This window comes from Manis pentadactyla, chromosome 15 (assembly GCF_030020395.1).
Source record: "Manis pentadactyla isolate mManPen7 chromosome 15, mManPen7.hap1, whole genome shotgun sequence".
In the NCBI taxonomy this organism is placed as follows: Eukaryota; Metazoa; Chordata; class Mammalia; order Pholidota; family Manidae; genus Manis; species Manis pentadactyla.
Window position 1 is genome coordinate 56,817,173 of NC_080033.1, and position 14,149 is coordinate 56,831,321.

Here is a 14,149-nt window from a genome sequence, read left to right on the forward strand (position 1 = left end):
TGTACAAATAAATGAGGAGGCTATGTACTACTCTTTAAACATTTCTTAGGCATCATTAAGTGAAAAAAGTAAGATACAGAACTGAGAGTTGTTTGCTGTAAAAGTGAGTAAAACTCAGGATAAATATTTACACCTACTCGTATTTGCATAGAGAAACTCAGGAAGGATAAACAAAAAAGTTATTAAATTATTATCTGGGGTAGGTGAACAGAAAGGGTGGAAAGTGAGTAGAAAAGTGGGCAAGAGACTTTACTGAGATGTTTAAATTAAAGCAGGTTTTTTGTTTTTTTTTAGTTTTAAACCACTTGAATGTATTAAGGACTTAAAAATTAAATTTAAAAATTGTCCCCTCTACTAATCTTAATTTATTAATTTATCATTTTTTCCATAGCCATTGTTCACTCCTCCCCCAACAAATGTGGGCTCATGGTTATGAAAAGTACAGTAGTGCATATAAAATACACCTTAAGAAAGCTAATTTTAAAAACACATCAGAGATAAGAAATACAAATGACCAACAGGCACATGAAAAGATGCTCCACATCGCTAATCATCAGAGAAATGCAAATTAAAACCACAATGAGATATCGCCTCACACCAGTTAGGATGGCCACTATCCAAAAGACAAGAAACAACAAATGCTGGCGAGGATGCAAAGAAAGGGGAACCCTCCTTCACTGCTGGTGGGAATGTAAATTGGTCCAACCACTGTGAAAAGTAGGATGGAGGTTCCTCAAAAAACTGAAAATAGAAATACCATTCAATCCAGTAATTCCACTTCTAGGAATTTACCTGAAGAAAACAAAATCCCTGATTCAAAAAGACATATGCATCCCACTGTTTATCGCAGCACTATTTACAATAGCCAAGATACGAAAGCAAGCTAAGTGTCCATCAACAGATGAATGGATAAAGAAGATGTGGTACATATACACAATGGAATATTATTCAGCCATGAAAAGAAAAGAAATCCTGCCATTTGCAACACATGGGTGGAGCTAGAGGGTATTAGGTTTGGTGAAAAAAGCCAGACAGAGAAAGACAAATACCATATGATTTCATTTATATGTGGAATATAAAAACAAAGCAAAACAGAAGGAACAAAACAGCAGTAGACTCACAGACACTGAGAAGTGACTGGTTGTCACCAAGGGAGAGGGGTTGGGGAGGGTGGGTGAAATAGGTGAAGAGGACAAAGAGGCACTGTGGGATTAATAGGCTTAATATATAAATCAAGTAATATAGAAATCAAATGTATGAAGATATGTGACTTGATTGTCTCTCCTACGACCTCTGATGTTTGGTCAAGGACAGAATGATTAAAGCCATAAAAGGTTCCTACAGCTCGTGACCATCCTCACATGGTTTCAGTGTCCTTGAGGAGTGTCCCGCCCTTGGGCTGGACTCAGAGATAGATGATGATCATATGCTGACCCCCCTACTCAGAATTCTTCAGATGTTCATTTACTCAATAAATATGAGGAGTGCATTCTCGGCATTACTCTTGAGCTGTTACGCCTTGAGTCCCCTGGCTGGTCCGTTCAGGTCTTCGATATCTCATTGTGTCGCCTCCTTAATCTGTGGGTCAGAGACAGGGAGGAGGCCGACAAGGCACAAAATCTCAATCAGAGTATAAATTAGTCACAGGGATGAAATTTCAGCATAGAGGGTATAGTCAATAATTCTGTAACATGACAGATAGTAACTGTGCTAGTTGGGGTGAACATTTAATAATGTAGATAACTGTCAGACCACTATGTTGTATATTTGAAATCAATGTAATATTGTACACATCAACTATACTTCATAAAAAATATATTTAAAAATAGAAAAACAAACATTCAGGAAGGGCCCTCTGGCCATTAGTCCACACTGGTCATTTTCCGAAAGATCTGTGGCAGAGCTGACAGCCTCTGCACTGGAGCTCAAGTATGTCTGCCCCTGGCACAAAGGGTCCAGTTTCCCTGCATGCACCATATAGCCCTTCCCCTCTGAGATCCTGTCACCTGCCCACATCCCTTTGAGGAAGCTTGTGCGGTCCCTGCTCCTGGAAGAATCTCAAAGTATTCTCCTCTTCCCAGTCTCAAGAAGCTGCTTTTGCTTTTGTGGCACTCCTGTATTTGGAGAAGTATATTTTTTCTCTAGCCCTTCTGTTTGCTGAGAGGTTCATCCATGCTAGCCTCTCAGGGTCTTTAAAAACACTACTGGACTTAGTTTCCTAAGGGTAGAGGCAGAAAAGAAAGTGCTGTCTAATTTTACTAATTCATGTATGAGAGAGAAAGACATATCTAAAAAGCTTCAGAAAAAGTTCAGTGTTTCCCAAAGTTATCTATAGATCACTTGAATCGAGTCACCCAAAATGCTTGCTGAAAATGTTGATTTCTAGTGCTGTATCCAAACCCACCGGGCCTGAATCTGTGCAGGTGGGGCTGGGGATCTGTGTGGGCCTTTTTTGTTTTTTTCTGTTTTTTGTTTTTTTTGTGTGTGTGTTTTTAAACAATGTTTTATTATTTCTCATAATTCTGTGGGTTTACTAGGTGGTTCTGCTGATTTAGCCTGGACTCGTTCATGTGTTTGCATTTGGCAGACAAGTTCATTAACGGGTGAGCTCAGTTGGGGCAGCTTAAATGGTTGGCCTTTAATCCCAGCCTTCTTCACAGCATCCTGATCTGAGGACAATGTTCTAGGACGGTGAAGAAGGAAACTTCAAGACCTCTTGTCTGAACTTCGTAACCTGCACAGCACCACTCTGCCACACTCTGTCGGTCAAGGTAACAAGGCAAGCCAAGATTCAAGGTAAGGAAGACTCCATGTCTAGATGGGAGGGAATGTGCATTTCTTACATGGGCTTCTCAGGTGACTCATGCACACAGAGGTTAAGTGTGAATGATTCATCTAATAGATATGTGTATCCCATTACATTTAATACAAATCTCTATTTCTAGCCCTTATATATATTATATATGTATACATATATATATGTATATGTTTTTCTCTTGGAGGACTTCATGTTACCTTTCTGTCACGAGAGCCTGTCACAGTATTTGTGACACAGTGAATGTTCAGTAAATATCTCTGAAATGAATGCCAATATTTCAATCTAGAGTTTGTGGAATGTCCTGAGAATCATATGGGATTGCACTCATAGTTCATTCTCATTAGAGAGGCAAGATATGGAAAGTTAAAATTTACAGATACAGGGGGTTTCCTGAAATAGTAATATACTTAACTACTCTAAGGAGATGGAACTGCTGGAGCTCAGAATGGTTAGGAGAGTTTGTGGAAAAGGGAGAGTTTGAGGAGGAGCTTGGAAGGAAGAAAGGATATCTTAAATGGGTGGACCTGGTATGACCACAGATGGGGGTTTATAGCAGCAGGTTTGGGAGTCAGTGGCTGATGCACAGGCTTATAAAAGGGAATGGTGGAACATATTAGTGGAGAGGTTTGGGATGGATTGTGCAGAGTCTGGGAAAGTGACATGATGAGAATAACAGTGCACCAGGATCAGTTGGTTAGCTGTAATGGCACTTTAAGATGAGTAATTCACAACGCTGCACATTCCAAACTTGGAATTCCAAAAGTCTAGGACATCTTGCGGGGAACAGTTGAGGCAAATTCTATTTTAGAACAGATAGAAAGGAAAATTGTGTGGATATGGCCTGATCACCAAAGAATTCATTTAAAAATCAGATTTCTCTCCCAGCTTTATTAAGATATAATTGACATATAACAAAATCAGATTCTTGGCAGTGGCAGAGACTTGGGAGACTCCATAATCTAACCCCCAATCGCTGTTCCAAGGTCTTGGGCCAGTCACCCTGCCGTTTTTCACACCAGCTGTCATTTAGTATGCATTACTATGTGCCGAGTGTTGCTGGGCAGCTGAATCTGGGAGGTCTCTCCCTGTGCACCAGGTGAAACTTCAACCTGGGCAGGGGAGGGTTCTTGACTCTGAATCAGAAAGAATTCTGGAGCAGGTCGGAAGAGTGTAGGTAAAGAAGGAATTCAGAGTGAGAGTAGTAATGAATGGCAGCATCCTTGCAGGCAGCTGAGAGCAGCTAAGTGCAGTAGGAGGGGTGGGAGCTCGCTGAACTTCTCAGCATAGGGCAGTCTCCTGAAGCCAGGGTTACCTGGCATCTCGTGTCTGCTTGGATCTGCACAGCGTGGGGCTAGCCCCCACCACCCCAGGATTTGGGGGAGCTGCGGGGCACGGGATGGAGTGAGATTATATTCTCAAAGAAGGAAGATTTTCAGGTAGGCTCCGGCAGTTGCAGTTCCCTCCGGGTCACCTAGGAGATGGGCAACTCCCAGGCCCAAATCTGAGCTCTCAGCAGCGCCCCGCCCCCTCCCCCTCCCCACCCCCCAATCAGGAATAAAGCACAAAGTGGAGACTTGGAAATAGAACGAAATAGCGGAGAAATGAGGACACTTACCACTGGAAAGGTTCAGAGAGACAAAACCCAGTTAAATGGAGCCCGTGAGAAAGCGTTATTTAAAGTTATCCACTTAAAGAGAGAAAAAGTGTGGGCATCTTCAGAGAGGAGGCGCACTGAAAGGTTGGGGGTTCCATCTTTTAAGGAGTTTCCAAGAGCCAGGAGCTATAAACCTGTCAAGTGGTCTCACGATGCTTATATCCGGTGAGAGATACCAAGTCTCCTCTCCTCTATTATCAGTCCTCCAGTTAATTCTGCAAAATAAACTTAACACATTAATTTTATTGATCCGGTTCCTCCCCAGAACAGTGACTTACGTCTGGGAACCTATCAATCAAGACCGCCTGCCCTACCCACCCCCCACCCAGGGTGGGCCGAATTATTGTCTGTCTGTGAAAGAATATGTTAGGAATCTTACTTCCTAACTTCCGGGCCTTTGAAATGGAATCTTAGCCTTAAGATGGAATCCCTCCTGTTACCCTGTTTATATCTTAGTTTGTTTGGAAAATTAATCATGATGCTGTCCCAGGTCCCTAACCTTACATCACAAGCGCTCGGCAGATACAACTTTCTCATTGAATTGGCCAAACACTGTACGGTAGAGGTTATCATGACCATTTTACTGGTGAAAAACCAGCCGACAGTTTTCTCCAGGTCACAGCCTGGAGGCTGCAAAAATCCAAATCGGGGACTAGACTACAGGCCTCGCAGCGGGTGGGGGAAACAAGGTACGGGTGACTCAGGAGCGATCCACCGCGACGAGAGGAAAAAATTGGAAAACGGAGACGCCTCCCTTCTTCCACGACTCTGCAGGCCAGGGTGAAGCGTGAGAGGGAAACCACTTCGCGCAACACCTGTCAGGACGTCTTCTTGGGCGCCTTTCCAAAATCACGGCGTCTGATTGGTGAGAGTGGAGAAACGAGCGACTCTGATTGGTTGGTTGGATTCTAGCCCCGCCTAAGCCCCAAAGATGGAGAGATAGGTGGGAGGGAATGGAAATTGAATCCTTCTTTTCATTGCTGAAAGGGAAACGAGCGAGAACTATTAGGAAGCGTGATTGGCCAGGAGCCCTCGGAGGGCCTTATGGGACCCGGTTACGGAGGCCGGGAGGGTTGAACGTGGGTTCTACCTAGAGGAAGTTGGCCGCCGAAAGCGGGATAGTGGTGAGAGTAGGTTGTCTCAGGAGGCCCAATGGCGACTGTGGAAGCAAGCGGCTGCGATGGCAAAGGGCAAGGAGTTGAGACCTCCGTCACTTATTATCGTCTGGAGGAGGTGGCGAAGCGCAATTCCCCGAAGGAGATTTGGCTGGTGATCCACGGGCGAGTCTACGATATCACTCGCTTCCTTAACGAGGTGGGGCCCCGGGGAGGTGCAGGGGTTCGGGATGGTCGGGCCGGAAGGGCTGCCGAGGGGTGTGTAGGAGGGTCATGAGGCCGGGCCGAGGGTGATCAGGCGAACCAAAGGGACCACGACCCTCCGAGACGGAAACGGAGGCCATAGGTCTCAATGCCCCCCAGATACTCAGTATTTACTCTGTGATAGACTAAGCTCAGAGCCGACAGTATCCCCATTTTGCAGAAAGGGAAAGTGAGCTTTAGAGACAGTGAAGACTCTCAAGGTCACACACCGAACAGGCTAGAGCCATTCAAACCCAGGTCTGAAGGGCCCCAAACCTGTGCGCTTTGCACCACGCTTTCTCAAGTAATACCGTGGTTAGTTTTCACTTTCTTGAGAAGCAGCTGAGATTTTTGTGTGTCTCCCACCCCGTTATGCTACCATCATTTTTTTCTAGTCTGACTTGACCTCAAGGGCACAAGGTCATGCCTTCTATTGGAGTTATTGACCCAGTTTCTGTCATCCTCTTTCATAACTTCAAGCCTGCTGTATTAGATTTCATTACACAAGTTCTTTTTGGGACTATGGTGCAATTGAGTGGGTTTTTTTTGTTTTTTAACTTAAGGAAACAGGATAGGCGTTTAATTTGGTCAAAGTACCTTCAGTGAGGTGTAATTTACATTAAAAAAGTGTGCCCCTTTAAAATGTACAGTTTGATGAGTTTAGACAGATATATTCAACCATGTAGTCACAACCCCAATTAAGAATTTCCATCACCCTAAAAAATTCTCTTTTGCTTTGAGTCCTTGCATCCCTAATCCCCAAGGCTTTGAGAGATATTTATAGATACATTTAAGGGGGGGTGTATTTTTTTTTTTTGAATAATAGATTAATAATCTTGTGGTTAATTCCTTGGGATTTCTTGCATAATGTAACCTCATTGTAACTGAGAAAAAAACTCTTTCTCTGAAGCATAACAGTAATTTTTCTGTGAATTTGGGGTCTTGGGGAGAAATCTGTACATCCGAATTAATAAATCTATGAAAAATTTAAAATGTAAAGTTTCTAAAACAACAGTTTTTAATAAGTTTGCCTTGTGGCCCAAAAGTTAATATCTTAGAATTTAGTAACTTCCTGCATTTGTATTGTATATGGCATTTTTTGCTTTTAAAAGTGCTTTCCCATTATTTCATCCTCAAAATAACTAGATAACTGGTGAGAGTGACTTGGATAGTAGTGATCCTTATTTTAGCAGGAGTACAACAAATAGTTTCAGAGAGATTCAGGTCATATAGCTGATTAGTGGCAGAGTCTGGTTTAGCTAGATCCCTTGATTTGTCTTATCTGCATAGCATTACTTCAGAATTCTAGCCTTAGCTATGTCCTTTGGTGTATGCCTCATAATGAGTTTCAGTTGTGGGTTCAGCATGTTAAAAGCATAGTTCATAATGGGTAGGTAATAATGTTTTTCATTTGTGGTTTCATTTCCCCCAGATGTCTTATTTGTTAATTCAGAATAGATAATGAACTTGGAAGGAACACTCAGTGCTTGTAGTGGACGTTAGTTCCGTCTTGAGTAGAGGTTTTTAACCTGGTTCACCACCTGTTGATGGAGCCAGACAAATCACAGGTGTGCCAAAGTTGCCGTTGAAGCCTGAGCTGTAGATCTTCACCTGCAGTGTGCCGTTCACCTGTTCTGTAGTCTCTGTCCCTGTTTTTTTCATTCCAAGCCTATTCACTTACACATTCAAATATTTATCAAATGTCTCCTATGTGCCAGATACTGTTCTAGGTGCTGAGGTTGCAGCAGTGAATAAACATTGAAGCCTTTCCTGAGATTACAATCTATGGGAAGCAGACAATAAGCAGAGTACATAACTAAAATAACATGCTGTGTTAGGTAGTGGTTAAGTGCTAAGAAGAAAAATAAAGCAGAGAAGAGAACTATGGGTGTTTATGGAGTGAGGGTGTGAGGATGAGGGCTTGAAATTTTAGGTGTGAAGGCCGAGATGGCTGTATTAAGAAGATGGCTAGAGTAGAGGCCAGAAGGCAGTTAAGGGAGCTAGCCCTGTGGATATCTGCAGGAAGAGCATTCCTGGGAGAGTGAGCGAGTTCAAAGATCTTGAGGTGGGAGTGTGTCTGGTGTGTTGAGGAACCGCGAGGGAGGCCATAGCGACATCTAGTAGTAGATGAGGTCAGCTTGATCAGGAGAGGGCAGATCAAGCAAAAACAGCTTTGCAGGCTTTAGGAAGGACTTTTGTTCCGAGTCGGGAGCCCACATTGGAGCAGAGGAGTGTCAGGATATGACTTAGTGGTTTAACAGTATCACTCTGGGCTGCTGAGACTGAAGGAAGGGCAGGGCAGAATTGAGGATCCCAGTTGGGAAGCTGTTGTCATAACTGCGACAAGAGATGGTGACTTGGACCAGGGTGGTGGCAGTGTAGCTGTTGAGAAGTGTCAGGTTTGGGGTGTGTTGTGATGGTACAGCCAATAGGACTTAATGATGCAGTGGATTTGAAGAATGAGAGAGAAGGAGTCAAGGATTTTGGCCAGGTCTGGAAGAATAGGGTTGCTATTAGAGGAGATAAGAAGACTTAATGGGTTTTCATTCTCTTTCCAATCTGAAATCACTTTGAAGCCTCTTAGAAAGGGGCTCCTAATATGGATATTCTGCATCTGTAGGTTGCTTTTTTTTTTTCCCAATTAATGAATATGGTTAGGGTGTTATTGTGTAGTTTGTGATAATTTAGAGTTGGCAATGTAATTGAGTTATCTTTCCTCTAACAGTTCAACTCTGCATTTTTGAATCATTTTTGGTTTAATTTATTGAAATCACAAATAAAACCAAAATCTTGTAATAGTCCACATCATTGTCTTTCCACTATTTATTATTCTAGAAGAATCACATAAAAATACTTACAGTATCTTATGACATTGACTAGGAAATATCAAAGTTCATTTCCCTTAGCAAAGGTAAAAATGGTTTTGTGAATCTTTGTTTCAGTTAATATTCTTATTTCCTTACTGTGTATCACAAGTGAGGAAAGTTTGGAATAGTTATGTATAAATAACTTTCTGAAAAGGGTAACTTAAAAGAGCACATTGTGATATTTTAAAGATTTCTGTGTATTTTTTAGTTAACTGTTGGCATAATGGGACTTTACTTTAGAACCTTCCTCACAGATGGGATAGCATTTTATTCACTGAACAAATCTTTGTAAAGTGTAGCAAATATCTTATCAGGTGCTGTGGTACAAGCCCTGGTGGTGTATGAAAATAAGCATGGCCCTTCTCTCCTGAAGCCACCCATCTATGGGAGACAGAAAAGAACAAAAATATTAAATGATGGTGCTTTCCATGAAAGAAACATACAAGGGGCTGAGAAAGAAATGGGGTTGGTGGGGAGATCTACTTTAGTAAGAGTGATCTGGGAAAGCTTCTGTGAGATGACAGCTTTAAATGGAGCGGAGAAGGAACTTGGTTTGGGAAGAGCAAAAAGAGCATTCCAGCAACACTGGCAGAGTCAGGCAGAGTTTGGTACATCGTGGGACTGAAAGCGCCTGGGACTGTGGTACGGGCGGGGAACAAAGAATGGGAACGGCCAGTGAGCTTGGCAGGAGCCGGGCTGGCAAGGCTGGGCGGGGTAGGATGAATCTGATCCTAAGTGTAATAATGGAAAGCCACTGAAGTCTTTGAAGATGGGGGTGACGTTGAAGCAATTTATTTATTTATTTATTTGTTTATTTTTTGATTTTGTTATCATTAATCTACAATTACATGAAGAACATTATGTTTACTAGGCTCCCCCCTTCACCAAGTCCCCCCCACATACCCCATTACAGTCACTGTCCATCAGCGTAGTAAGATGCTGTAGAATCACTACTTGTCTTCTCTGTGTTGCACAGCCCTCCCCGTGCCCCACCGACATAGTAATTATACATGCTAATCGTAATGCCCCCTTTCTTTTTCCCTGCCCTTATCCCTCCCTTCCCACCCATCCTCCCCAGTCCCTTTCCCTTTGGTAACCGTTAGTTCATTCTTGGGTTCTGTGATTCTGCTGCTGTTTTGTTCCTTCAGTTTTTCTTTATTCTTATACTCCACATATGAGTGAAATCATTTGGTACTTGTCTTTCTCCACCTGGCTTATTTCACTGAGCATAATACCCTCTAGCTCCATCCATGTTGTTGAAAATGGTAGGATCTGTTTTTTTCTTATGGCTGAATAATATTCCATTGTGTCTATGTACCACCTCTTCTTTATCCATTCATCTACTGATGGACACTTAGGTTGCTTCCATTTCTTGGCTATTGTAAATAGTGCTGCGGTAAACACAGGTGTGCATCTGTCTTTTTCAAACTGGAGTGCTGCATTCTTAGGGTAAATTCCTAGAAGTGGAATTCCTGGATCAAATGGTATGTCTATTTTGAGCTTTTTGAGGAACCTCCATACTGCTTTCCACAATGGTTGAACTAATTTACATTCCCACCAGCAGTGTAGGAGGGTTCCCGTTTCTCCACAACCTCGCCAACATGTGTTGTTGTCTTTTGGATGGTGGTGATCCTTACTGGTGTGAGGTGATATCTCAATGTGGTTTTAATTTGCATTTCTCTGAATACTAGCCATGTGGAGCATCTTTTCATGTGTCTGTTGGCCATCTGAATTTCTTCTTTGGAGAAGTGTCTGTTCAGCTCCTTTGCCCATTTTTTAATTGGATTATTTGCTTTTTGTTTGTTGAGGTGCATGAGCTCTTTATGTATTTTGGATGTCAACCCTTTATCGGATCTGTCATTTATGAATATATTCTCCCATACTGTAGGGTACTATTTTGTTCTATTGATGGTGTCCTTTGCTGTACAGAAGCTTTTCAGCTTGATATAGTCCCACTTGTTCATTTTTGTGAAGCAATTTATTTTATAACTAGATTATTTTTGCTGAGGAGTCCAGTATAAGTGAGCAGAAAAAGCCACACAGCAGGGAAGAAAGTGAAACTGTAACACTTCCAAGAATTTGTTTGAATCCTTCTACATCTTCCATGTATAGACTCATGTATAAAAATATGTCCAAATATATACAGAAATAGAATCATAGTGTTCTTTAACTGAATTATGTTATTTATTAATTGACTTGGTTTAATAGTAATGTTTCCTGGGTGCCCATTTAAGTGCTTCACATGTGGTTTCTCTTTTATCCCTCCCAACAATCCATTTTAGAGATGTGAGGAGCAGAGTAGTAAGTTCCACAAACTCATAAAGTTAGGTGGTACAGGAGGGTTGGAACTCAGGCAGTCTGACCTGACGGCTCAGGTCCACCCATTAGGATTTGCCTCAGTTTTTTTCATGGCTGCAGAGTATGGACTTAGGTCTGTTTTGACACCCCTGCCTTACTAGGCTCTTTCTAATCCATGTGCAAATACCTGTGGACCTGCACCATTTCCTGCTCTTCACCGCCCAGGGCTGTTACCTTTCTCTGCCCTCTTAGATATTATTACTGACCTCCATATATTATGATGAGGTATTCTGCTAATCTCTTTGGCTGGAGCTCCCTCTTTTCATCACCCAGACTAATTTTGCAGCTTCCGAAATCAGTGTTTCTGGATTTCGTTTTCCAAGTCAGGTGGTCTTTAGCATACTCTGCTGTTACACTTTCATTACATCAGTGTGGAATTTCCACTCAGAGAATTTGTATAATTCTTTTCCCAAGAAGAGTTTTATTCTGTAGCTGTTGTTCTTCACATTCTCCTCTTTTCTGCCGATGTCCCTTATCCCTCCCATAGAATTAGTAATCTGGAAGTATTATTGTCTGTTAGTAATTTGTCCTCTTTTTTTCCTATATTTTAAAACATGAATTTTCTGCCCTCTTTTCAATAATACTTTGTAAAATAAATGAACTTAAGGAAAAGCCAAAAGGCTTCTCCTGCTCCCTACCACATACTCTTTGGACAGTTTAACTGACTCATCCTTTACAGGTGGACATTACAAAATTTCTTTTGTATCCAAAAGTACTTCACTTGAATTTTGGACTGAGATAGAAATGGATCAACCACAGGCATTGTTTCATCTCTTTTGACGGTTTATGATCTTGGCTGCAATATAGTCTATTTGAAACATTTATCTGTAATATTGTGTAGTTGCTTACAAAATAAAAGCTGAGAGAATAGAATGTTCATTAGATTTAAAACACAATGGCTATCCAGGTCAGAAGAATCTTTTTTGCAACTCACGTGAAATTTAAAAGCAAAGCAGGTCCTAGGAAAAAAAAAGGAAATATGTACTGCCTTATATATGGTTTACTTAATAAAAATAGGGAGACATTTATGATTTTCTAATAGATTTGAATAGCACAGGCAACCAATCTAGATTACTGAGAACCTCCAAACTCCTTTGGTCTTGTTGTGATTCAGAAAAAATAAATTTTTGGCTTAGATTAGTTACAGCTGTGTAAAACCAAACTTTTTTTTTTAACTGTGACAAAATTCATATAACATGAAGTTTACTTTTCAGCCATTTTTAACTGTACAATCCAGTGGCATTAATTGGATTCGCGGTGTTGTGCAGCCATCACTGCTGTCTGTTTCTAAGACCTTTTCGTGACCCCAAATAGAAGCTCTGTACTTGCTAGGCAACAGCTTTCCCCTTGTCACTCTTCCCGGGCCTCTGGTAGCCTCTCATCTACGCTGGTCTCTCTGAATTTGCCTATTCTAGGGACCTTATATTAGGTGGGATCATATGGTACTTACCTTTTGTGTCTGGCTTCTTTCACTTAGCATAATGTTTTGGTTTTCTAAGTTTTATTGTAAAATACACAACATAAAATTTACTGTTTTAAACATTTTTAAGTGCACAATTCAGTGGCACTAAGTACGTTCACATCATTATGTGACCATCACCACCATCCATGTCCAGAATATTTCATCATCCCAAACTGAATATTATACCCATTAAACAATAACTTCCCATTGTTCTACTTTCTGTCTCTATGATTTGACTACTCTTAGTACGACATATAAGTGGAATAGTATAATATTTATCCTTTGGTGTCTGGCTGATTTCCCTTAGTATAGTGTCTTCAAGGTTCATCCATGTTGTAACATGTATCAGAATTTCACTATTTGTGAGGCGGAATAATATTCCATTGTGTGGATAATACTGTGTTTCATTTGTCCATCATGCAGTCATCAAGGGATACTTGGGTTGTTCAAGTTTCCATGTTTAGGCTCTTGTGAAAACTGTAACACCTTTTGGCTGTTGTCAACTTGTATGTTGGTAAACATTGGCATATGACTGTCTGAGTCCTTGTTTTCAGTTCATTTAGAGATATATGTAGGAATGGATTTGCTGGGCCATATGATAATTCTGTTTAACTTTTTGAGGAGCCTCCAAACTGTTTTCCCCATCAGCTGCACCATTTTACATTCCACCAGCAATGAAACAATTTTCCACATTATCTCCAGCACTTGCTATTTTTAATTTTTTCTATTATAGCCATTCCTAGGAGGTGTAATATGGTTTCTTACTGTGGTTTGATTTGCACTTCCCTAATAACTAATTATGTTGAGCATTTTTTCATGTACTTACTGGTCTTCTGTGGGTGTTCTTTGGAGAAATGTCTATTCAAGTTCTTTGCTTAATTTTAAATTGGATTGTTTATCTTTTTGTTGTTAAATTGGATTGTTTTAATATTCTGGATACTAATCCTTTATTAGACATATGATTTGCAAATACTTTCTCCCATTCTGTAGGTTGTCATTTCACTTTCTTATTACTGTGTCATGTACAGAAGTTTTAAATTTTGATGTAGCAAGTCCCTCCTCATCAGTAATTACTTTAAATGTAAGTGGATTAAATTCATCTATCAATAGACAAAGTTAGGCAGAGTGGATAAAAAGGCATGATCTAACCATATGCTTGCTGTCTTTAGAGACTCACTCTAGATCCAAATAACTGATAGGTTAAAAGTCAAAGGATGGAAAAAGATACTCTCTGCAAATAGTATGCAAAAGAGACCTGCAATCAAAAAAAGTTTTTAATGGGCATAGAGTTTCAGTTTTGCAAGAGGAAAAGAATTCTGGAGATAGATGGCACTGGTGGTTGCACCATTTTACATTCCCACCAAGAATACACAGAGATTCCAATATCTATATATCCTCACCAGTGCTTATTTCCTTCCTTCCTTCCTTCCTTCCTTCCTTCCTTCCTTCCTTCCTTCCTTCCTTCCTTCCTTCCTTCCTTCCTTCCTTCCTCCCTCCCTCCCTCCCTCCCTCCCTCCCTCTCTTTCCTTTCTTTTCTTTCTTTCTTTCTTTCTTTCCTTCTTTCCTTCCTTCCTTCCTTCCTTCCTTCCTTCCTTCCTTCCTTCCTTCCTTCCTTCCTTTCTTTCTTTCTCT

General features: G+C 41.0%; 2 protein-coding genes across 3 annotated transcripts in view; both read left to right on the forward strand.

Moving 5' to 3' along the window:
- NIP7 (nucleolar pre-rRNA processing protein NIP7) overlaps positions 1-2,702 on the forward strand; it is a 58,522-nt gene extending 55,820 nt beyond the window's left edge. Inside the window, exon 5 of the mRNA XM_057492797.1 lies at positions 2,661-2,702. Within this exon, the coding sequence (XP_057348780.1) occupies positions 2,661-2,687 (27 nt within the window). The 3' untranslated portion in view covers positions 2,688-2,702. The remainder of the gene's footprint in view (positions 1-2,660) is intronic.
- Positions 2,703-5,470: 2,768 nt separating this feature from the next.
- Positions 5,471-14,149, forward strand: part of LOC118918702 (cytochrome b5 type B) — a 33,991-nt gene continuing 25,312 nt past the window's right edge. For both annotated transcript variants that reach the window (XM_036897750.2, XM_036897751.2), the window contains exon 1: positions 5,471-5,786. In XM_036897750.2, the coding sequence (XP_036753645.1) occupies positions 5,625-5,786 (162 nt within the window). In that variant the 5' untranslated portion in view covers positions 5,471-5,624. The remainder of the gene's footprint in view (positions 5,787-14,149) is intronic.